The 26,090-nt window shown below is 37.9% G+C and overlaps 1 protein-coding gene across 1 annotated transcript; it reads right to left on the bottom strand.

Moving 5' to 3' along the window:
- Positions 1-118: 118 nt before the first annotated feature.
- LOC139732570 (mannose-1-phosphate guanyltransferase alpha-A-like) lies at positions 119-25,271 on the bottom strand. The gene is made up of 11 exons (XM_071643423.1): positions 25,128-25,271; positions 19,581-19,678; positions 18,561-18,664; positions 17,886-18,078; positions 17,443-17,502; positions 15,525-15,655; positions 14,114-14,242; positions 13,424-13,571; positions 12,199-12,291; positions 10,839-11,010; positions 119-254 (listed from the first exon to the last, which is right to left on the bottom strand). The coding sequence occupies exons 1-11, from the start codon at positions 25,165-25,167 to the stop codon at positions 154-156; spliced, it is 1,269 nt and encodes a 422-aa protein (XP_071499524.1). The 5' UTR covers positions 25,168-25,271; the 3' UTR covers positions 119-153.
- Positions 25,272-26,090: the final 819 nt, after the last annotated feature.

Below are 26,090 nucleotides of genomic sequence, written 5' to 3'. Positions count from 1 at the left end.
TGAATCAGGCAAAGGTATGACAGTTGTTGCCATGGTACCTGTCACACATTGCTCCTCCTACTTCCAGTTAAGATTGTTCCCCCTCTCTCTCTCGGTGATGATGGTCAGTCCAGATGAGCCAGATGAGCCTGGACTCCACTTCTTGGGTCCTCCCTACAGGAGGATCTGGTTCCTGAAGCTGGACGTAAGCTGCTTGTCCGGCAACAAGATGGCGTTCAGGACCATGACTTCCGGTGGTATACTCACATTGGTCCCTGTGGAATGAGAAAGAGACGAGGAATCCTCAATCAGACCCATCTCTCTCCACTAGCCCTGGGCTACTAAAACCCACTCTTGGGCATGTAATGTGAGTAGGCACTTGCCTGTAATAAGTTCAGAACCCTTGCCCAACTACCCATTTGGTGAGGGAAAGAAATAATTTTGTGAGGCCTTGCATAATTTGAACTGTATAAAAGATGCATCAATATGTGATTCTGTCCATTCTAAAGTAGAATCATCCCAACACAGATAGGTCTAATGGTCAGGTTGCTATTTGGTCTCTTGGATAAATTTACTTAATCCATTGAGTCCTGATTGGGGAATTTTACTGCAGAATTCATCATCTTGTCTACATTTCAGTGACAGAATGTCACTGCCTTTCTTATACAAAGTGTATTGAAATCACAAGACCAGATGGAATGCACCTTACCCTATAGACTGAGCATGATTTCCATGTTTCCCCATGACGTCTTTTGTTAATCAAATTACTCTAGTAGTGACACGGAAACATGCAAATTATACGCAGTCTAGGGAGATATGCATGCAAATGTCTTTTGTTAATCATTCTTATTACTACTGTAGCAATGATTGACATATGATATCACTGGCAGAATCTTGGTTTGGGAGGTTTTGTGTGGATGTATCCAAATAATATTAAGAAAAGTAGTAGAAAATTATTATAAATAATATATAACACATCATGAAATCCATTTGGTCACATACAGTTAAGTGATGTTGAGGGTATCATGAATCGATGCAAGTCAACATGCATTCGCACTCCACAGTTTTGTCTAAGAAGGCATCAATATTGAAACATGCTTTAAAAGTTAGAGTGGGTTAGTGCCAGCATGATATGAACAAGAAGCACAGACAGGTGAAAAGGTCACTCCACTAAAGGTGATGTTAATATGAAAATGGAAAAAAAACAACAACAAGGTAATTAAGATGAAGGATTATAAGCAAACTCTTCAGATTCATCGCGAAATGAACATGAGCATAGCAAAGCTGCACATACGTGTAATATGATCTTTGCACAGATCATGTACATGTATGTATGCAAACTAAGGATAACTTTAGAAATAAGCACTGTCACATTTTCTTTCCCAAAACATGAATAGGAACCACATCAGGGCAATAACCCCCAGAGGACAATTACCCCCGGCTAAATACTGGTTTGTGATAAGGTTAGAGTAAAGATTAGGGTTAGGATAAGGTTAAGGGATATAGTTTGGCTTAGGGTTGGGATTGGGTTGGGATTAGGTTCAGGATTAGGATTAGGGTCAGTGTCAGGGGAAGGGACTAGGGTAATTGTCCACAGGGTAATTGTGACCGTGCATCACAAAAACGAACAAAAAGTCGCACACACTGATTTTGCGTGAGGACTGAAAATAAGTGAAATGGGTCAACCCAGCCCATCTTGACTTTTTCATATTTTCTGAAAGAGCAAGTCTTCTTTTACATTATGCTAAAAATTGGGATCATAAAAGTGTGTTTTTTAGCAGTTTATCTCGAACATTTTTGGTGATTAGGTGTGTCTTTAGAGTCCCTTTTTTTCATTTCTGAAAAACCTTGTACACACTTTTCACTTTCAACTCTAATAACTTTTGAAAGGATAGTGCTACTGCTTTGAAAGTTGGCATTAATTATGGACAGCATGAGTTAATGAGGCATGCTAAATTTCAGTTAAATTTGATAATCCCTTCATTGTTGTTACTCGGGTGGTTTACTTCCTGTTTTTTGTCCCATTCATCGCACAGCCAGCACGGTTTGGTAAAGATTAAGCGCTTAAATAGACACCGTGCTTCAGAGCCTCTTTTCTCAGTTCACACTTTTCCTGAGTTTGTGCTTTCTTTCCAATATTTTGATGGGTTAGGAGAGTCCATTTGATTTTAGTTATACATCATTTTAAAGCTTAAAGTCTGCTCTTTCAGAATATGGTCTTAACTAGAAATTCATGTCTGGCGACTTTTTGTTTGTTTTGTGGTGCAGGGTCACAATTGCCCTAGACCCCTAGAAACATAGATTTCTAATCACCAAGACAGTTCAACAGCACAAAAGCAACAGAAACAGCAAAGGAAAAAAACCAGCTTCTGACATTCACTTGAGTGAAGTTGTATGGTAGAAAGATGATAAACACAAAGCCACAGTTGCACCCATGATGTGATTGGCCAAGACAAGCTAAAGAGGTGCTTGTGTACTGTAATATTGCAGTAATAACATTTTTTTTTCAATAATGACACTATACATGTAAACTTGGCCATCAAATACAGAAAACCATGGCACATTACAAACATTCTTTCTGTTACATGGAAAATGTGATGCTGAAAGTTTTGCCATCAGAAAGTTTCAAGTGATTCTGATCAAATTTGTACCAAAGATGATAGCTGCTACTTCACCTGTAGTCGTTGCTACAAAGTCTTTACCCCTCTATGCTCCAACAGGTAGTACAGAGAAAGACCACTCACTTTGTAGCAGTCATGTATTTTTGTCAATCTTATAAAGCTTGCAATGTAAAGTACAACACAACAAAATAATACAAATAAGATTGTGATATATCTACAAGTACAATGTATATGAAATGTCCCATGACTCTATACAAAGAGAAAGTTTGAACAGCTAGGTATTTCGTAAACATGAAACGCAAGCTCCTAATAAAAAAAAAAAGGAAAACAATTTACCAAAAGCTTTGCGACTTTGACATAAAAATACTGGCAAAATTATGATTTGATGAAAACTGCTGACTATTATAAAGTTACTATTCTAGGGCTTTGAAAAAAGAATAAAGTATTAGTTGCTGAACAAGGACATTAATACATGTATGCTCTCCTCTAAAACACAAATCACAATGTTGCACTTTTCTTTATGTATGTACAAAGCAAAGTCCTTAGAGCTAGCATTGAATTAACAAGATATGAAACTTAATACAACACAACTTGAGTCAAACTGAAACAAAAAAACCAAAGCAAACATTTGCATGCAAAACAATTACAATCTAAAAACAATGACCAACTGATACTGATACAATATATACTCGGAAATAAAATCTATAAAAACACACAAAAACGTAGCGACTGTGCTGAAAACAAATCTTGTAACAAATCTTTTGATACAGCATCCACAGAGACATGCATCGGCAAAAGGGATGTAGGATCTGGAGTGGGCCCTTGCTGTTGATTGATTCTACTCATTTTCTTCCTTTTAATATACATACAAAGAGTCCCCTGAGATTTCATTTAACTGTTTTCCAAGTTTATGAAGTACTGAGTATGTGGGGAAAGTTGGTTGCAAAATAGCCCTGATTCATCTTTATTATGTGCAAGATGGTTACCTTGTTTGGCTTCAACTCTAAAATTCTTCAAATCATCACCCACAAACTTGAAATTTCTCCCAACCCTACGGATCAATCACAACACCACCGTGGCAATTCCTTTTCAAATTGATGGACTTGCTATTTTTCAACAGATGAGTTTAAAACAGTGTTTCATAAATAGGAATGGTTTTTGTTTTGCTTTTGTATTTTTTCTTCTTTTTGATATAAGTGTTTCTCTTTCTTTTTACTTTTCCTGGAGCAGTCCAAGTGGCAAACCATTTTCAACATTTTCAGTGATGTTTGAATTATCGCACAAGTGCGTAAAATTGTCGGTGTGTGTGTCTTGTGTGCATTTGAGTGTGTGTGTGTGTGTGGGGGGGGGGGGGGGTGAGGGGGAATGGTAGATGGGGAAACTTGGGTCCCTGACTATGGGTCATAAGTCCTCTTCTCAGTTTCTGTTGCTGTACCATGGTGTCGTCACAGAGACTATTTTTCTCATTTGATATCTTTCACCTTGTTTGTTCATAATAATGCAATCATGTAATGACAGGTAACAGTCTGAAATACAGCAGTTGTGACATTGGAAATAAACTGGGGGAGGTTGGGGTCCCAAACAGACATGGGTTGATTGCATACTATTAAAGCTTAAGACATTAATGGCCATGGCGGCAAATTTGTGGCATCAATACATGCAAATTCTTTAGAAGAGAAAGATAACTATTGCAAGAAGAGTTAAATGACAGCTCAAAAGCCAGATATATCCAAATATCAAATTCATATGACCTGATGAAGTTTTAGCCAATGAGATCTAGACAATTTTAGTAGAGCAAGATAGGAAGATACCAAATGACTATGAATGGTCAAAGGCGATGTATAAATGCTTTAATTTGTTGCTATTAAACTTCTGCCACAGTTGAGGTATCATGCTATTCTAATACCAAACCCCCACTGCAGATAAAATTTTGTCAGAAATGAAGATGGATGTTGTAAAAGGCTTACTAACTTGAAATAAAAGACTGATGTAGATGCAATGCATGCTTGAAAAACTTTGCATTTTGGTGTATTTAGCAGCCCAGAAGGTGGATACTGTAAGAGGCTGTTAAGTTATTAGCACCAAGTAAAAAACTGATGTAGATGTAATGTATGTTTGCAAAACTTTGCATAATATGTTTAGCATGTTTAGTAGCCCAGAAGATGGATATTGTAAGAGGCTATGATACTAACTTCAAGTAAAGGACTAATGTAGATTCAATGTATGCTTGCAAAACTTTGCATTTTGGTGTGTTAAGTACCCAAGAAGGTGGATACTGTAAAAGGCTTTGATACGAACTTCAATTACTAATGTAGATGTAATGTAGTATGCTTGCCAAACTTTGCATTTTGGTGTTTAGTTGCCCAGAAGGTGGTATTAACTAACATAGAGTATCAGACTGATGAAAGTGTAATGTATGCTTGCTAAACTTTGCATTTTGGTGTGTTTAGTAGCCCAGAGGACCCAGTTGGACCAGGGATCAGGGCAGGATGGAGGAGGGTTGCTAGGATACTGTCACCAGGCAACGAGGCATCATACCTAGAGTAGGATCTGGTTTTTGATGCTGTAACCCAGCTCTTTGTGCGGCAGGACTATGGAGTTGAGGATGACGATTTCTGGCGGGATGACCACGTTCCCACCTACACACGGGTTAGTCATAGGTTAGTCAGGAGATCTTATAGTCACACATTTCATGAGACAGATACTGCATGTGATCCCATAAATTTGGGAACCCTTTGATGAATATACACACTGAAATCTTCAATCATCCCAAGACAGATACATGACAAAGCATAGTGATAATCCTACAATATGACCACTTTTCAGGAAAAGCTTCATAATAATAATGATGAATGACCATGATACATATTTCTCAATAAAATTGTAGGGTGAGAATAACATACTCTCTAATTTGCATATATTGGAATGTGGAACAAAGCATTTAAGCTATCACCCTGTACACACAATGTACATCTTTGATATCAGAAACACTTATTGTATAACATATTAAGAAGCATTGTTTCAGAGAAAGAAAAAAAAAAAGAAATTTCCATGACAAATCTTTGACAGGCAGGCTTTTTTTCTTTCCGTCTGATAATCAAGGTATTGATTACTTTGACATGACTGTGTTCAACAAGCTTGAAATAATTAATTTTGTTTTGTTTTAGAACTACAATACAGAGAAGACTATTTTGACACAGTCCCTGCTCAATATTTGCTTATCACTACAGATACAGTAATTCATACCTATTATTCATTTTTTTCAACTAATACACTGAACTGGCTCTGATAGACTAAACATGTTATCCTCGTTCACAGTATGTATGCATTGATACATACAATACAGTGATACATTAATACACAATACATTTATCATGATATAATTGAAACAATGAAATGTGTTCTTGACCTGGATGAAATTAACAGACATGGAAGCTGACAAAAATGCTAAATATGCTGATTTGGCTGAAAGAAGCTAAATATGCTTACTTGGCTGAAAGAAAAGAATTCAATTGATATGTTTTAATATTAAAAATTTGACCTCAACTGCCCCACTGTGTTAATTTCTTGGTCTAATAATGGCTTTTACAAATTAACGAACTTATGAGCTTTAGGACACATGTTACAATGAAGTGTTTGGGCAAGTAATCCACTCTGTTTCTCAAAAAACTAACTGGACGCAATCCATCACAAAACTTTATCTGACATTTCATATACCAGTAGTATACTTCTAGAGATTGGAGAATTAAAACACCGAACTCAAGATAATGATGCTCCGAATTCTAGCCAACTGCACTATGGAGAAAGAATGGCAAAATGTAAATGTTATCTTCATTCAAAGGATAAAATAAACAAGAGCGTATCATACTTGTCCATATGCTTTGCAGGGGAAAAAGGGCAGAGCAAAAATGTGAATTGTATCTGAAAAAAAAAATAATGCACAGTAAACCAACAACCCAGCATCAATAGCGGGTGAGAGAGTTGCTTTTAATAGCAGCAAAAAGAAATGAATGAGGATTAAATATCAACTAAGACAGTGCTCAGTGGGTCTAGTAAGTGTATAGATAGGATTAGATGACCACTACCGTATGCCCCCCCCAAAAAATTTACAATGGGACCTTCCGCAATGATAACTTTAAAAATAGTGAATCAATCCAAATACAATTTCAGGGTATGAAACTATAACTCATTGCCCACATCTTACAGAAAACCCCATTCAATTTGATTTAGTGGTTAAAGTGAAATGAGGAATTTTGTAGAGCATGTCAGGAATCTCTTCCCTCCCAGTTCTGTCCATTGTGTTCACAGTCCAAGAGCATCCAAGTGCTAAACTTGGAAGAATCAGACTCATGACATGCTTTACAACAAGCCACATTTCTCTGTGACCGCATAACCAAATTGAATGAGGTTTTCTGCAAAATAGAGCTAAGATGTTATATCTTAAAACCCTGAAGTAGCATTTAGACAGTTTAATCATATTGGGAGTTTTCAATGCGAAAATCTGATTGTAATTTTTTGGGGGACATACTGTACAGTGCATTCATCCCTAGATATTGAACAATGAAATATCAATCCCCATGATGTTTTCGTTTTTTTGAAAACCATGACGGCAAGCATCAGATCAGTGAAAGTCCAAGCAAAAACCAGGCAAATCAAAGGAAAATGAGACAGTTCATGGTTCCAGTTTGCACATGAGCAGAAAAAAAGGTAATTTGCAGTGACAGACACATTGGCTTTAAATTCATTGAGATATTACCGTAAAGCATCTGTGATGTAATTTTAATCATTCCTGTAATTCTTATAAATGGTGCTTGCCAGTACATCTGCCTGACAGCAAGCCTGGTATTTGGCAATATTAACCCCCCCCCCCAAAAAAAAAAAAAAAGTTTGTTTATGCATTCAAAACAATACAATGAAATGGAAGCTCTCCCACATGTTAATATGGACCATCCTGGTCACCTGACCAACGAAAGTTCATCCTTCGAACATGATTGATGAATTCCATCAAATTGTTATGTCGGGCAAGCTATTGCATTCTGTCAATTTGAAACGAGTGATGTGCCTGACCAACTGAAGAAAAGAAAGGTCATTCGTACCCATGTGTACACACACCAACTCTGAAATGGCTTATCGTGACAGCTTAAATGCTGGAACTTGATGACCTCTGTCAGCCTTGGACAGGTAAAATTTGTCCTGTTTAATCATCAGAGTGTAATGTCTCTTCTGTTGCATAGTTCATCATTTGTGTTGTCAAAGAGATTACTAAATTTGATTAACTTTGCAGGCATAGATGTTTACTTCCTCTACTTTGTCAGAAGATTCCAAACATTGTCTGAGGTACTGGTGTACAGTATGTACAAAAATTGTATCTCCAGAAAAGTGCCAGAGGGTCTTTTTTTAATTATTTTTTTTCTTCCCTACCTTGTAAAAGTTGTGATACGACTTGCACAAAGCAGCTGATAGATGTACAATGTAATAAACTATCAATGTCCGCAATGCTATGGAGTGGATACCATGTATCTACATTAACTGTCAGGATATGAATTATGCTCAAGTCCTGGTAATCAACGAGCTCGCAGGTTTTAATACATTCTCCTCTAAAATCTGGTTCTCCCAAGCTGCCCATAGTCTTAATGCCCAATCACCAGATTAGATTTCAGTACTCTTATTTAACTATCATTAAACCATGGCTCCACAAGAAGAAGATATGTATAGATGTAAGTGGTGTTTTTGTGATAGATATATCGTAGCTTTTGCTTGATTCAGTGAGGAGCCAATTGAAAGAAGTGTGAGCTTTATACTCCAAACATTTAACAGGTTTGCTGCTTACAATGTACTTCCTAATTCAAAGGCTCTTTCTTAGAAATGTTGATACTAGCCAAAATTCAGACCCAGCCAACATTACAGCGACAACAGTGCTCACACGTTTTGTGATTGATCAAAATATGAAATGTAAACAGCAATATTCAGTAAGTTTGAATACAGGCTTCACCCTTACTGTACTTCATTTGCCAATTGGTGCATAAGCTGGAGTGCTTTATCAGCACAGATAACCTAATTCTCAATGAATGGAGATTATCTAATCCCCTCGATGGAAATTATCTAATCCCCTAATCCCTATTGTGTCACCATGGCCTTCCCCTTGGACCAAGGCACATTGCCACAGTTGAGTGGGCACAGTTTCCCGCACAACTAGGTTCAATTTAGTTTGGAGGAGTTACTGAATGCTAAATGAAAAGACTTTGGAATAAAGCATAGCACCTCAGCATGCAAGGGTTAAACCATCCACTGCAAAGAAGAAGTGGGATTTTCAAATATAGTTCTTCACAAACTTTGTACAGAGTTACGTTTATATTCTTTTCAGTTTTTATTTAATATCTCTTTGATTACCCACTCTCTTAAGTCATTCTTGCATTGGGCCAAAGCACTTAGGCCACCATACACTTTACACCTCGCAGTAAATGACTACCACACTATCAACACATTGACGCGATTTATTGGCTAGATAGTACATTTTGGCTAAGATGCTGAAGAATTTTTCAGTTTGTTTCTTTTGCAATCGTTTGCAATCTACCTTTACAGGTGTATCACAAACTTGCATCCTAGATCATGAATTGGGTCATACATAACATGAAGGCATGAGAATGAATAATAGTAGATGGATGAGAAACAGATGATGCCGTGACACATGAGAGCTCTACTTATCCAAGGAACAAAAACATTTTCTTCTGAATATTGCCACAACCATGATAAGAGATGTGTATGTCTGGAGAAACCAATACTATAGTATACATAAATGCTGTTTTCTCCTACATGTACGTTTTAATCAATCATATCAACAACAACAACAACAACAAAATAATTTTCTTCTAGTTAACTGTCACAGGCCCAGTAGTGTCCAAGCAAAGCTTCCACGGGGCAGGTGAACATCACAATGTCATGTTCTATGATTCATATACTTCAAACTGCTTATATAGATCCCTATGACAAGGTGTGTATAACACACAATACATCAGATATACACTGTTGCAGCCATGCCATACCACTCTCTGATGTATAATGTGATACTATTCATGCCATTTTTACTGCTGCTGCACGAATTGTAACGTTGAAACTTTTTTGTCACTCTGGCACAATTTCAAAAAACGTCACTTTCTGGTCAGTTTTCCTCTGTTTGCGTTTGTTACTTATCCATCATGTCAAAGGTGAGAGTATTTCTGTAAATATCATATATTTCCCAGACATACACATATCTGCATAATAATACTTTAATACTCTTGCACAAGTTCAGTCAAGTGTAAAATTGGCAAAAACTTCCACACCACAAAATTTTCCATATCTACAGTATTTGAAATAATGATTAACCCAAGCAGGCTCAGCCATGAGGAAACTGCAGGCTGGTATAAAAGAAAGCATGTGATATGACAGAATGAAATTGTATTCAGTGGGTTAAATAGAAATGAAATGATTGCTGCATGATCATTCAGCGCCATACAGAAGCAAGATTCTCATGAGCATCCCAGAGATGTATGAAACCATGATGATAGAATCTCAGCATTTATGAATCACCCAGTATTAGATAATCTTTGCAGCCCACAGGATGAAGAAAGGAAAGCTTCGCTTTGGAGGGATTAGTGTGCACAATCAGATTGTGTTGCTTGGAAATGTTCAGAGAATTATGCTTTCAGTGAACGAGAGGGGAAAGGAGGTAGGAATTTTCAAAAACATCTGTTTTATAGTCACAGTGTGAGTATGACATAAAGATATACCTAACATCTACCTGGTGAGAGAATTTCATTTTATTTTTCTCTCTTGCTGGTTATGCCATACCCTAATTTCTAGAACCCCATTCTATCCTGTTGGCTAGTAAATGAAGGTAAAAAGCACCAATACTGGCTTGAGACTATGTGTGCATACAGGGGCCAACAAATACACATAATCTAGGCATGTGAAAATATAGTAGCAGCATAATCCACTTTACAAATCTAATTGCAGAAGTATTGGTTTAAGGCCACTTTCTTTCCTTATTAAACCTTGTTTGTTTACATGCTTACAGGACTTCTTCATAACTTATGGTTTTCACACATACTTCTCCTTTCAATGTGTTTCCTGTGATCTTTTAAAAACTACGCTGTTTTTTTTATTATTATTATTATCATTCTTTAGGAATATATAACTCATCTACACAAGCATGCATGCACATGTTTCTATCTTACCAGATACAAGGATAACACTTACCCAGAATGGTTATGGAAGGGTTGAGTTTGCCTTCCTCGTTGAACAGCGTGCCGCTGTCGATCTTGGCATGGTCCAAGTTTGGGTTGGGGTCGTTTGGAGTGCCCTCCACCCTAGACCAGGCCCCAACCATGCTGTTCCAGCCAATGATGCTGTGAAGAATACAGCAGTGGTCCTGGAACCGGGAAAGAACAACAAGAGTAACAATTTCTGCATGCCAACGATACACGTATAAGACAAATACTTTTTTGATAGATTAACGTTTGTCATAGCCTGTAAGTTTGGGGCACATACATTGTATTTTGGTGATTGTCTGTGCAATGCACTATGTGATTTCTTTTGATCTAATATAAACCTGTGAAGATTTCCTCATTTTTTACAAAGTTCACCCCAGAAATTCAGCAAGTATAGTTGGTGGATGTTTCCAATTGAATACCACAAGCCAAAGCTGCTTCAATGTTTTCAAGTCAAAACTATCAAGTTTAGCACAAACATTTTGAGAATCCTTCAATTATGCAATTCCTATTTCCCTGTAAATTTACACACACATTCAAGTCACCTCATTTTCATCCATTAGACTTGCTGTAGATTGAGTACTAGATCTCCACACGTATCAAGCAGTATTGAGCATGTGTTGTGTTACTATAACTACCAAAACTAATGTACATGTGTCCATACATATCTGGTGAGAAAAGGTACTAAGAAAAAAAATAAACTGTACAAGCTAAAATTTTTGCATACAAATATTTCCATGAATTGCTCCTTGTCACATTTTCGTGTGTTGCTAATTTCACAGTTGCAAAGGTCGAGTTACCATTACTTCACCTTTCAAGATATAAATTTATAGGAATGAGCAACAAGCAACTATACTGTTACCAAATGTTTTCAATCGGTGATTTCCTGTACATAAACAAGTAGCGTGTTCTGCATATGAATTACTGTACTAGCATGATGCTGTCGATAATGCTACTATGCTGTCATGGCCCACACAGTGTGTTGGACCCAAAATATAGAGCCCTAGTAGTTGTGTGTGATGCAGTACTGGCATTGCATAATTTTTTTTTGCGCATTGTTATTTCGCAGTTTAAAGGCATTTAATGAAATTCACAAAAAATAAAACCAAAACTTTCAGCTCATAAAGTATAAGGCGTATCTGGTAAATTGGCAGCGAGAGAGACGCGGTGCAAATTTCGTTCAATTTCCGACATCAAAAGACACCAAGCGATGCTTGGCGACGGTGTACAATCACTAGTTTAGACAGCGTGTCGGCGGGTGTCACCGAGTGCCACAAAGCGTCGGCAACTCAGGTCAAAGGAAGCAAACAGTTGCAACAGTCCAGTATGAAAGTAGTGTAATTTCTAACCTGTAATGTAGCACCCTCCAGGATAATTGACTCTCGTACCCTGACACCAGCTCCGATGGTAACATTCGGTCCTACCGTCACATTGGGACCCAACTAGGAGAGACAAAATCCAAACAAACCTCGAGGGTGTGGGTAACAGGATTTACCAGTAGATATGCTTCTAGCATACCATCTCTACATGCAAAAGACTAGAAGTAAGAGTTCTTTGTTAGCTTGTACCATGTGCCAGCAATGTAGCCTCAGAAAGTAAATTTACTGAGTAAATTGCAAACGATGAGTAGCTTAATTTCAAAGTTTGCATAGCCAATGGCATAACAAAAGAAAAGCTGGGCGAAAATACTGTCTCACAAGGAACATACATATTGTACAGTATGTCCCCAAAAAATATTACAATCAGATTTTGCATTGATAAAACCCAATATGATTAAACTGTCTAAATGCTACTTCAGGGTCTTAAAATATAACATCTTAGCTCTATTTTGCAGAAAATCCCATTCAATTTGGGTAAGCGGTCACAGAGAAATGTGGATTGTTGTAAAGCATGTCATGAGTCTGATTCTTTCAAGTGTAGCACTTCGATGCTCTTGTGTGTGAATACAACAGACAGAACTTGGAGGGAAGAGATTCCTGACATCCTCTACAAAATTCCTTATTTCTCTTTGACCACTGCAGCAAATCGAATGGGGTTTTCTCTAATATGTGGGCAATGAGTTATAGTTTCATACTCAGAATTTGTATTTAGATTGATTCACTATTTTTAAAGATATCGTTGCGGAAGGTCCCGTTGTAATTTTTTTTTTTTGGGCATACGGTATAACTCCCTGAGGACTGTCAAGTATTATACAGTATTACAATAGTGAAGGCAGTACCAGTATGTTACATCATGTGGTCTACATAAATACACAACATTTCATTCTAGCCCTGTTGGCAGCCAATCAAACACTGGAATCATATTACCGGATGTGACGTCTTTGCTCGCAATATAACGACTTTGAACCTGACTGCACTAGTCATGTGATTGTATTATGACCAATTGCCTACCAGTATTTATTTATGTAAAGCAATTAATATTAAGATATCTCATCCACAGACATTCTGTATCATCACGTTTACTGGGTCTCCATTCCTCAACTTGATTAATTTCTTCAAGTCGTCTTTACATCTTTGCCGGAGAAGAGCGATATGAATATTGAATGTGCGCATATGTGTAGTTTGTTCAACTCACTGTGGATGATGGATCCACGCTTGCTGTGGGGTGAATGTAGACGTCACCTCGTATTTCCGGACCGGTCTCCAAATCATTCTTTGCCAGCCGATCTGCATGTGTCTCGTGGTAGAGGCTTAGGTAGAGCCTGTTGGCATAGATTGCTGACCTAGACAGGCAAGGCAGGTGATTGTCAATCATACTTTATTCTAACACACATGTTCAACTTCATAGAATAACATAACATAGTCCATGCCGATTCTTGAAAATAATACGTAAATGGCAATCATTTTTCCTGAAAGGCACAGAGTGACGCAATTGTATGGAGTTGTACACAAAAGCGATCGGCTGACATTGTTGACGGTAAACAAGTGAATGAAAACGCACAGCAAAAGTCTGTATACTGTGATGTCAGAGGCATGCAATGGTACAAAACTCTGAGTTGGTTATGACCCTATCATGGGAGTAAATGTAAATGGGTGACATCAGAGTGCAATATCCACAACTGATCAACTAAAATTGCACACTGACCAGCAATAGTGTGCAATGGTACTTTAACTGTATGTCACGTGATGAGCAGTCAATTAATCAGATAGCTAGAATCTTTTTAGGTATTGTATAATTTGGACCAGTATACTATTCTGGTTTTCTTTAGGATGTCATTCGTCACACAAAGAATTTTTTTTTCAGAAATATGATGTCTTGTCTTACCCTGCTGATTTTATCTGGCTCCAGAAATTGTTGGTCTTGTAGGTGAAGAGTTGCCCAGTGCTGGCCAGGGGCGCAAGGATGTCTTGCTCCAGTCTTATTGTGTCCTTGGATGGGAAGAGGGGATCCCCACTGTAGGAGAAAGATAAAATATACCTGATAACCATACACTTACAATCCTCTATCAATGCAGCACATATGTATGGGTTTGTGTGGGTGTGTACATGTGTGCATGTTCTTCAGTCATTAAAGGGACTGTACAGTACTGGTTGAGGTGGGGATACAGCTTGTAACATTGTGCGAGATATTTAGAAACCACTCCATGAAATGTTAAAGAGCATACAATTCTAAGGGGGATCAAAAGTTTGTTTGATGAAAATCGGTTTTGAAATGACTGATGTATCTAAAACAATGAAAAATAAAGGGATCCCAATGAAAGTCATGGCCTGTCAGTTTTATTAGGATCGCTTTTTTGGATATTTCACTCAGCCATTTCAGGGCCAATTTTCATCAAAAAAACAAATAAATGTTGAATCCTTCTTAAAATTACATGCTCTTTCATATTTCATAAGAGGTTTCTCATTATCTCACTTAGGAATGTTCAAAACATGAATCCCCACCTCACGGAGTACTGTACAGTCCCTTTAATATTCATTTATGTCTTGAAACAGCTGATCAAATGTATTATGTTCGTTTGTAAATGTATGAATATATTTGTGTCCTTGTCAACTGTGTTGTAATGGTCCATTGTATTCTCTTTTTCCTTGTACTTACCTGTCTGTGAGCAGGTAGTAACCTAGGATTGTTTATTAGGATTGTTTATTAAATGCTTTGATTTGTGAAGAAGTAAAGTATGTTATATATACAACGTATATTGATTTCTACATGTACTTTTACTGTGCAAAAATACTACCGCTAAAGAGAAAAAGGACAGATTTTTTTTTTTTTTTTTTATAGTTATGACCAAATTATGTAATGTTGTCACTTTGTACAGTTATCCCAGTTTAAATTACTGTCTCCGGTATCACTTGAGTGGGATCTAAAGAATACTATTGAAAAAAAAAAAATGTGTTTGTGTGCATGTTTTGTAAATTGCTACACCATGGTATATTTGTGTGTCATGCTTGTGAAAGAAAACAAATAAGCAGTACCAGAGGTTAGCAAAGCAAATTTTCAAACACCTTTCAGTGAAAAATCAGAAAATCAGATACAATGATGAGAAATCATATCACTATAATCAGCACAACACTCATTATCAAGACTAAAAGCAAAATGCTACACGCCCAAGCACAATTTGATCCTGGGCAAATAGGAATATAGCATTTTTTCTTTCTGTTTTTTAAATACATGCAAGCGATCAAGATCGTTTAAAAGACACAAAGGTCAGTCAGTTATTCCAGCAGAGAGTACTCACTTGTACACCTCATCCTGGTTTTGCTGGAAGGCCTTTCCAATGTGCTTGAAGATCTCTGGTTGTAGGATGTACAGTCCACAGTTGATGACGGAACTGACAAACGTCTGAGGTTTCTCAACATAATGCATCACCTGTTGCACAAAATCAGAAAATTGTCGTGTAAACATTTGGCTTGTTGTAGTGAGTGCTGACATTACTTCTCCTCAGTTCTGTCAATGACATCAATACAACTTTGCATATATCTATTCCTTTTCCTCTCAAATCATCAGTATTTTCTGTCTGTAATGCTTTTGAACAAATGAACAAATAGTAGAATTTGGTATTTTAGCTGATATTTTATGTGGAAATATAATGAGCAACATTCATTTTAGTTACACAGATTGCATGATTCAAGGTTCATGTAAACTCACAGGAGTATTACTGCTATTTTAATGCCTATTATTGATCTGTGAATATTGAGACCACAGCCATTTCTCCCCATGCACCCCCCTTTCTCTCCACCAGGTAGTACGTTGAAATTGGGAGCAAACTTAATAACTTAGATGCTCAGAAAAACCTGCAATGTGATGCACATTCATTTGCTGGATACCAAACTCCTTCAGGGCAATTCCGCAGTTAGGTGGACATGACATGGATAAAAGAAATGTGCCTCTTTATCTTACTCTTTAATCTAGGTATCAACTAATGCCAAGGATGTTCACCAATCATAAAGGTCTTTCAAATTCAGTAGATTTTATCTTTCGTATTGATTGATTTCGCGAGATCTAAAACCATCATTTAAAATGTACATGTGGGACTGGGGATGCTGAAATTCACTTAAATGCAAATTACAGTGGGTTCCTTTGAAATTTTTTCCTCAAAGTTTTGCTAAAGGGTAAGAGATAAATACATTTAAATACTCCAGAAGTCATGTGACATTTTGTCAATTACAAAAGGGTGAAATGACCTGCGGAATTACTCCGGACAAATGTAACGTTACTATTAAACCGTAACGTTACTAACCATGCTTTTGGGGGTCTAGCTAAGAAATTATTGGTCGAACTGCTAAAAAAACATTGTGTGAACATTTGTCATGATGCAATAATTGAAATTAATGCAACACTTTGTTTGAAGTAACTTGAATTTTTGCACACTTTTTGTTACAAGACATTGATTTTTTTGTCATGTCCTTTTTTCGTAACGTTACTAACCAGCCCTTTAAGTTGCCATAGCAATGCTATTATTTCTTGGATTGTATTCATTCTTTTCTGTATCATAAACCTGGGAATGATGAACATGTTTTTGATATAAATTTGGCTTGAAATGAATAAATGGTAATTTAGTAGTAAAAACAAATATCTAAATTTGTTCAAATGTAACGTTACTAACCGCGGAATTGCCCATCATCAGATTTACTTTCTAGAATCTAGGAAGGGTCGTGAAGGACTGTTGCTGTATTTTAGAGGTGTTGAGCGAATTTGTGGGGACACTGCAGCAGAGTGGATAGGACTCCTCGAGTTTTCATTGGAGGTCCCGAGTTCAAATCCCATCCAAGTGCCTACACTCTTGGATAAGACTGTTACAGTATAACCATCATGTCCCTCTCTACCCTAGTGTATCAATGGGTACCTGGTAACACTACAGTTTTATGGCAGGACCCTTCAGAAGAGCAGTGGTAACTCTGAAAAGGCTACCCTGGATAATAAAGACTGTATCATTATCATCATCATCATCTGCATCATCATCATCATCATCATCTGCATCATCATCATCTGCATCATCAGCTTCATCACCATCATCATCATCATCATCTGCATCTGCATCATCATCATCACCTGCATCATAATCTTCATCATCATCATCATCATCATCATCATCATCATCATCAATGGTATTAATACTATCAATCAGTGTAATACATTGAAGATGAGCATCTTACCTCGTGCGTGTTTTCATTCTCCACCAAACAGCCATAGGACAAGCTCTGGTCTCTCGTAGCCTGGCACATGGAATGACGACAAACAAGGAGAGACAGCATAAAACATTTTCCAATTTAACAAAAACAGTATCATCAATGACTGGCATAAAATATGATCAGAGAACATTTTTATATTGTGTTTCCACATGCAATATCAAATCTTTTGATGACTGAAGTTACATCAAGTTTATCAAAAATTTGTGGTGATATACATACGTTCTCATGGAATGTCAGTTCTATATGTCTAACCCTCAGAATGAATACCAGTCTGTGGAGAACACAGTATAAGAAACAAAACAAACTACAAACAATGATACATTAACACATGTAAACGAATCAACAATACTACACCCCTACCAGCCCCTCACCCCATCCCCCAGTAAACAGAAAGTACAGTGACCCACCTCAGTGGACAGCATGGTGTAGTGGACACTCTCAGCAACCTGCTCATGGAAGGCCCACATCTCAGCCAGGGGAAACTTGCAGCAGATGTCGCCATTGAAGACCAGGAACGCCTTGGGCTGGCCCGTCAGGATCTGGTCCCGAAAGTGGTAGAGTCCACCTGCCGTTCCAAGGGCTGTGTACTCTTGAAGGTACCTATAGTGAAGAAGAAACATTGTGAGAGAGGAAAAACCAGAAAGCATTAGCATTATTGATCCTAAGATATCGTATCTGGAATATGTATCACATCCATACAGAAATGAAAGAACCAGATACTACGGTGTGGCTGCCCTGCCAGTTTGTCAAAGACTCAACTCAGTGGAAAAGTGCCAGAGAAACACCTGCATAGTATACTGGAAGTCATGAATAATGCATGAATGTGAGATTCCAGTAACCACCCAAAGTAGAACTGCTGGTATGCATGTACTCTATTACAATACACTGGGTTAAACACAGATGAATACTTGTTAGGATTACATAATCCTTCCACTGAAATTCGGATATTAACCCGTTGAGGACTGGCTGATATTTGCTTCCACATGCATTTCCCATAGACACTTGCCTGAGTACACTCGGGACTCATCCTCAACATGTTGAGAAAGTGTGTGTAATCCTCCTCAACACTTGCTTTCACTTACCTTACGTTGAATTTGAATTCCCGCTGTATTGAGGTGATGAATCTGTTGAGGGAATCTGTGGGCTGGTATGTCCCTATTAGCATGACTTCTTGTAGGTCTGGCAGCTGTAAAGGACAGTACGTCACAAATACAAAATTGCAAATAACATTTTAGCAGAGTAAACAGCTGCATATGATGGTGGTGTGGTAATCAGACTTGCAACATGTCAGAAGAAAAATATTCTGCCAATTATGTACAATATACACATACTCTATAAGCGCTTTATTTTTTTATAGTGAATTCACACACTTTTTTTTTAACACCCCCATGAGAGCTGTTTATACGTTTTTTATGACTTTACTGGGTATATTGTATCATGGATACCGGGTAATATAATAATACAATAATATGCAACCCAATGACAAAAGAGCTGATTGTTTGGTTGAATTTATAAGAAAAGTGACACAGATTCTGCATTAGCATTCCCAGAACCTTTAATATCAGAACTTATTTGCCAATCACTTGAAATCTACATGATCAGAACTGCTGTTTCAAGGTCTTCATAACATGCCATTTCAGCTGAAATACTGCTGCTGCAACTTCCTTGATACAATTTTACTAGATATTACAGTACCATTTAAACCTTTTGCTAAAATGCTCCAGACATTATCGCCACCAATTCTGTTTAGATATGTGTAAACAAATAAAAATTCCTTTCACTGATGCTCTCCAAGAGAGAACAAAGTCTTTTTTACCCCTGTGCATAATATTATATTGCACTTGATGTTTCCAATCAAAATTTGTGTGACTTCAAGCATCCAACTGAGGATGGATAAAGTTCTTGACTTTTGACAGACTGTCATTACATGATTGCTGGTATATATTTGAACTTGCTATCTGAGCACATGTAATTGAAAACTGCACAAATGCCAGGAAAAGAATGTAAATTTCTCCCTTGGCCAATATGCAAAATGAATGAAAGACAAAGTGAAAAATATATTATATATATTTCTATATATGCATACAAAAAGCATTTGTTACCTTGCTGCATGCCTCCAAGTGATGGTATATAATGGGGAAGCCAGCAACAGGAAACAACGGCTTCGGGAGTTCCAATGATAGTGGCCGAAAGCGAGTACCTTTTATTGAATCAAATGCAAAGTGGGGGAATCTATTGACAAGTAAACTGGTGAATCATACAGAAATCACATTTACACTTAAACAAAGCACCTGTGTATGTTTCAATTATTGTGGCTGAAGTGATATTATTGACAGATATCAGTTTCACTGATAAAATTAGTGCAAACTTGTTAAAATACGGCATTGTCCAGGGTTCTCGCCAGGAATTTCTTCACGCTTGTCGGCATCTATGTGCGCTGTTCTGGGGGTGGGTACGGGAGGGGGGTTCCCCCTCCCGCGCGAAGCGCGGAAGCCTTGCAAATGCTCAATACAACACAGATGAATCGCCGCTAAAATGCCACTAAATGCGACATTTTCACGGAGATGTAATGAACGTTGTGAGGGGCATATTCTCACAGACACAATGCAGAAACTCCATACCTTTTGTTAGCGGCAGTTCCTAAATAATAAATGAAAGAGAAGTAGGTGCCGATGGTGGAGGTTCCGATTTCTTTTAGGCCTTTCCTGTTTCACTGTTGCAATAATTAGCCGTCTCTGCATCGCAACTACGCGCGCCGTGTTGCTTTCTCGCCGTCTGCTCGACCACGTGGTAGGCCTATTGCATGCAGATGCGCGAGAAGCGATCGAGAACTTTCGGGACATGGTTGCACTTTCCTTTCTGGGTATACTGCGGTAGTTTGGCCGTGACATCAAAGAGATATCATACAAAAATGTAATGATGGTCATTATTCCGAAGGTTTGTTTAATCATAAAATGAAACGATTCATGAGTACTTCGAAGGTTTGTAATCGAAAACAACAACAACACCAAAGGTCGGTACTACAGATGAATGTTCAAAATAAAACTGATTTCGTTCGAAGATTAACAAACATTTTTTATTTTTTATTTTCCGATCAACGAACCTTCAGAAAGGAATCTATCATCTATCATCGTGATTGCTTCAGAATAAGAAAACACCCTTTTGGGGCCGTTGTTGTATTCCGAAATTATACTGGCAGAACATTCGAAATAACAAAACTGATTTCGTTTGGATATAAACGAATATTTTCTCCTTTATAATTTTTCTATTAACGGTCATTCAGAATTAAGAATGTAGAGTATTATTTTGCCATTATTCTTTCGGAGTAACGAACCCTGAGGGTAAGAAAACTGTAACCGTTTTCATTTCTTCTTTATCGTTTTCCGATTAACGATCGTTCAGAATTAAGAATCTAAAGTATTATACGGTTATTCTTTCGCAGTAACGAACCTTCAGAGTAAAAGAAAACTGTAACCGTTTTGGGGCCGTCGTTTTATTCTGAAATTTCACTGACGGAAACGTTCGAAATAACAAAACTGATTTCGTTGTGAAATGAACTGACATTTTTTAAAATCATTTTTGGATTAACGAACCTTCAGAATAAGGAATATAGCATTATTTTTTCATTTATCTGTCGGAGTAACGAACCCTAAGAGTAAGAAAAGTGCAACTGTTTTTTGGGCAGTTTTATTCCAAATTTCACTGGCAAAACGTTCGAAATGACGCGCTGATTTCGTTTTGAAATTTACGGACATTTTTCTTTATTCAATTTTCGGTTAACGAACCTTCAGAATAAAGAATCTATTATTATTTCATCATTACTACTTCTGTCGGAATAACAGACCCTTATAGAGTACGAAAACACGCTGTTTTGTGCCGTCGTTTTATTCCGAAATTTCACTGACAGAAACGTTCGAAATAACAAAACTGATTTCGTTGTGAAATGAACGGACATTTTTTCTTAATCATTTTTTGGATTAACGAACCTTCAGAATAGGGAATCTAGCATTATTTTATCATTAATCTGTCGGAGTAACGAACCCTCAGAGTAAGAAAACTGCAACTGAGTGTTTTGGGGCAGTCGTTTTATTCCCAAATTTCACTGGCAAAACGTTTGAAATGACGTACTGATTTCGTTTTGAAATTTACGGACATTTTTCTTTATTCAATTTTCGGTTAACGAACCTTCAGAATAAAGAATCTACAATTTATTATTTCATCATTACTACTTCTGTCGGAATAACAGACCCTTAGAGTACGAAAACACGCTGTTTTGTGCCGTCGTTTTATTCCGAAATTTCACTGGCAGAACGTTCGAAATAACAAAACTGATTTCGTCGTGAAATGAACGGACATTTTTTCTTAATCATTTTTGGGTTAACGAACCTTCAGAATAAAGAATCTAGCATCATTTTATCATTAATCTGTCGGAGTAACGAAAAAAAGAATGAATCTTGGTGGCGATAACTGATGCTGGTGTAGAGAAAAACAAAGACAGCTCGCTCAAAAGATGCTTCCTTCTTTCAGTTTATTTTCTCCCCAGTCATTCCTATCGTTCTCCTCCCATGAACCCCTGCCATGCAGGGACGATGAACAAAACAAAATGTTACCGATGCTGCAATGAAAAAAAAAAAGAAGAAGAAAGAAACACGTCCTCAAAGCAAATTATCTACACTTTTCAAGTTGAACAAATTGATGTTCGTAATGAAGAATAAAAAAAAGCACGACCTCAAGCAGTGGGGAAACTTGATATCATGGCTTGTGGAAATTTCCATGAAATTTCCACGAAAGCCAGGTGTCAGATAAAGAATGTCGCGCGTACTGCCACCTTGCTTCAGTGGTCGTAAACAGCGTGTACATAGCAGGTAAACCAACTGGGAACATTGATGAATGATCATCATTTATTTTCTGCCCGTGAAGGCCCCCTAACCCACCTTTTAACAAACCCAAGCCAGAAGCACGTGGAGCATTACGTATACGTTGAACTTGAAAGACCATCATGACAGAATTACTATAAATTTCGGCCCGGAGAAGGAAAATGGAATATTCACGAATGACGTTTACAATCCATAGAAATTGAAAAGGCTAAAATGGAACGCATGGCTTTTTAGATTAAAAAAAAAAATAACCCACTGAAACTACCAAAACCTAAATAACAATTTGCATTTGCTTACTCCATCGCAAGTTCTTTTTTCTTTTCTTTTTTTAACGAAAAATGGAGTTAATTTTCTCTCTGCGGCAATGCTTTGAACGCATCTAATTTTGTGTCATTGCCGATGGCCAGCTTCCTAAAGAATTGATACGAATCCTTTCAAATATAGGAAACAAAGTCTAAAGATCCTGGATCCTGGCGGTGAATTTCGGTGGTATTATAAATCCTGCTCACTATCAAAATTTAATCATCTGTTCATTGCGCCATTTTACCAACCAACTGTTCCTGAAAATTTCATCCTAATCTGTTCCCAAGTTTTGACTTATTTTGCGAAAAAAGAGACAGACAGGCAGACAAACTAACAAACAAACCAAAGCAGCCAAAAAAAAAAAAAAATACAACCTTTGGCGGAGGGGGGCATGCATTTCATATCGTTTGTTTTTGCGTAACCCGACAACAAGCGTGACAACAAGCGAGCACGTGTCAGCCTTCCTCAGCCTCCTTCGGCCTCCAACCCTCTCTTTCCGTCCTCTCTCTCCCTCTCACAATACACTGTACCGTTGTACACGCAAAGGCGGCTGTAAGTGGCCGGCTGGGTGCTTGTGCATGTGTGTGTGGATCCCAAATCAGAGCGCATGTGAGTGAGCAAGTGTGTGATGTGGTGTGTATCAGCAGGGAGGTGAGACCTCCCTGGTATCAGCTAGTACGTCGCTCTGTTGAGCCGCGTTGTTGTGATAGGTGCGATGACTGCGTGGGTAAATTTTTGCACTTGTATAAGTATGTAAACTGCTGCTGCTTTCAACATCTAGCTTCTTTTCTAGCCAGATAATAAAGACTGAAAAAGGCGAGAAATTGGTCCGAACTTAGCTCGTCAAGCAAGTTACCCTTGTCGGCAAGTTCACGCGTGGTGTTACCCTTGTCGGCAAGTTTTACCCTTGTCGGCAATTGCTTCTTCAAACCGCACGCTTGTCGGGGCCGACAAGGGTGATATACGCTGGCGAGATCCCTGAGTCTATGACATCCATGATATGGTACTGTAAAACGAGGAATGTTCGCGTGCATTTTAATTTCGCGAATTTCGCGAGCGCCAAGATTCGCAAAATTAAAATGCACGCAAAATTTCTTGTCTACACTATATGCATTGAATGCCAGTGGCAGTTCGCGAAAATTTCATGTCGAAAAAAAGGCCGTCGGCTCCAATTCGCGAAAAATTCATGCCGCGAATATATCATGTTTTACAGTATTGTCTAAGGGTATGACATAGCAACTATGACATCTATGACCATGAGTCCATGACATTAACTAAATTTAATTATGCAGGGAAAAGAACTTCATTGACATTAGATTTGATGCCATTCATGTTGATGGATTCGATTAAACGTGTTTATGCACTCAAAGTCAAACAGTGATGGTATAAAGTTTCGAAGTTACTAGTCAGTTTATCTGTATTGAACATGTGCAGCCTGTACACCTACAGCCATGGAGGCAGCAGTTTCTGAGATACATGTAGCTTCTGCGTTTACACGCTATTTATATATTGCTTGCCACCCGTGCCAGGATTTGCGAGATTCGCCATTGCTCAACATAAAAGTAGGTGCATTGAATATGCGCATATATGTGAACGCAAATCTCTCACACTGAGTATAAATTATAGCGTGTATATCGATTACCACGCTCGAATCGCGCTAGAATCATGGCACGAGCTGTACGAGCGCTAATCCATTCATAGGCGTACGGCGTTTAGTAATACGTTGAAGCATGGGCATAGGCGGTCGAACGGTGGGCGCAGGCGATTGAACGGTGGGTGTCGGCAGTCGAATCATGCTCACTAAATTGCTTCCACAATTAAATCTCTTTATACCTCAACTAAAATTTTGCAAGTATATCCTTAGGTTGGTGATTGGTAAGTGTACACACATACTTTATCTGCATCCCTGCAGCTGCATTTCTTATCAGCATAATACAGTAATAGTAACAATTTTATTGCGCGAAATCTAGGTGTCAGTTTTTGGCATGGGCGGTCAAAAAAGGGCAACACGCTTTATCAACATTAGAACTCCAATTTAATCTTTAATACTATAATAGATTAAATGTTAAAAGACTAAAAAAAGTGCTAACATGTTAGCAATAACATAAACAATGATAAAGCCAAGGCCTCGCGTCGTACTAGAGACGTACTGTACTGTGTACTAGTACTAGTAGAGTCGTAGTCGTCAGCTGGTCGTAAGAGTAACCTGATTAAATTTACTGTTTGTATGCATAACGTGCATTGAGTCTGTCGTTGCCGGTACTTCCTATCTGATTTGTCTAGTGATTAATAAATAATTCAGCGATCAGCCTTAGACTTAGTGTCTACAGCAGATCAGCAGATACTTTGTGTTGTATTGTAATTGACTTGTAAGCAAGTACCGACAATAACAACACACAAGTTCTAATGTATGGGACTACACTATAGTTTTGCATAAATTTACTCGTAATCTATGCTTCTTTTGATTACCTTTTTGAGGTCCTCCAATAAGTATCACTGCTTTCAACATGATTGAAACTCAATTCAATTCTTTCTAGCTGAAAAAAGTTGATGCTTGGCTCGGCGAGGTTCTTGAGATATCGAGTCCCTTTCGTCGATGTCGTAGCGTCTACTTCGACCCAAAACCAAAGCACACAAAAACCGTGTTGACGTGGACGAATTAGTCTTCCTCAAAGCCCGAATAATGATGAGCACACTGGTGGATCACGGTGTCGGCCCTGCTAAAAATGTATGTAACAATTGAATGATACAGTCAAACCTGTCTATAGCGACCATCGTCTATAGCGGCCACCTACCGTATACGACGACTAAACACAATTCCCTCAAGAGAAAAAAAAAAAAACACGTTCACCACCCTGTCTGTAGCGGTCACCTGTCCACAACGGCCACTTTTTCTCGTCTCCATTAATTGGGTGGCCGCTATAGACAGGTTTGACTATACTTGTATACTTTGCAACCCACTTCGCAGGAAAATAAAACGAACATACTAGTACGAAATGAAACTATTGAATAATATGTCAGTAAAACGAAAAGCTCATCCCATCATCAAAGCCAATATTTTTCACTACTTTCACCGGACTACATCTATAGGCCTACTATAATGGAAAGAGATCTTCTGTTTTGAACACAAATCATTCATAATGGACACAAAAATATTAAACTTACCAAATTTCTTAAAATTTAGGTCTATCTTCATTTTCTTACTGGTGAAATGCAGGCCTATCTACTATAGGCCTATAGGGCGTATATTAATATTTATGTGGTCCGTCAGAATAGTTGATATGTCATAGTTCAGAGACAGGTTCTATCAACAGCTCCTCATGAATGTGAAAATGTTCATCCAGTCATTCTGGCTAACAGCTTCGTTTTTAAGTCAATGTCGACATTTGTTGTGCTGACGTACCACCAGTTCCCAGCTATTGATAATCTAAA

The sequence above is a fragment of the Diadema antillarum genome, unplaced genomic scaffold, assembly GCF_040938485.1.
Source record: "Diadema antillarum isolate AM-2024a unplaced genomic scaffold, OU_Dant_1.0 seq00000437_RagTag, whole genome shotgun sequence".
In the NCBI taxonomy this organism is placed as follows: domain Eukaryota; kingdom Metazoa; phylum Echinodermata; class Echinoidea; order Diadematoida; family Diadematidae; genus Diadema; species Diadema antillarum.
Note: the sequence above shows the minus strand (reverse complement) of the source record. Positions and strands in the feature narration are given on the sequence as shown.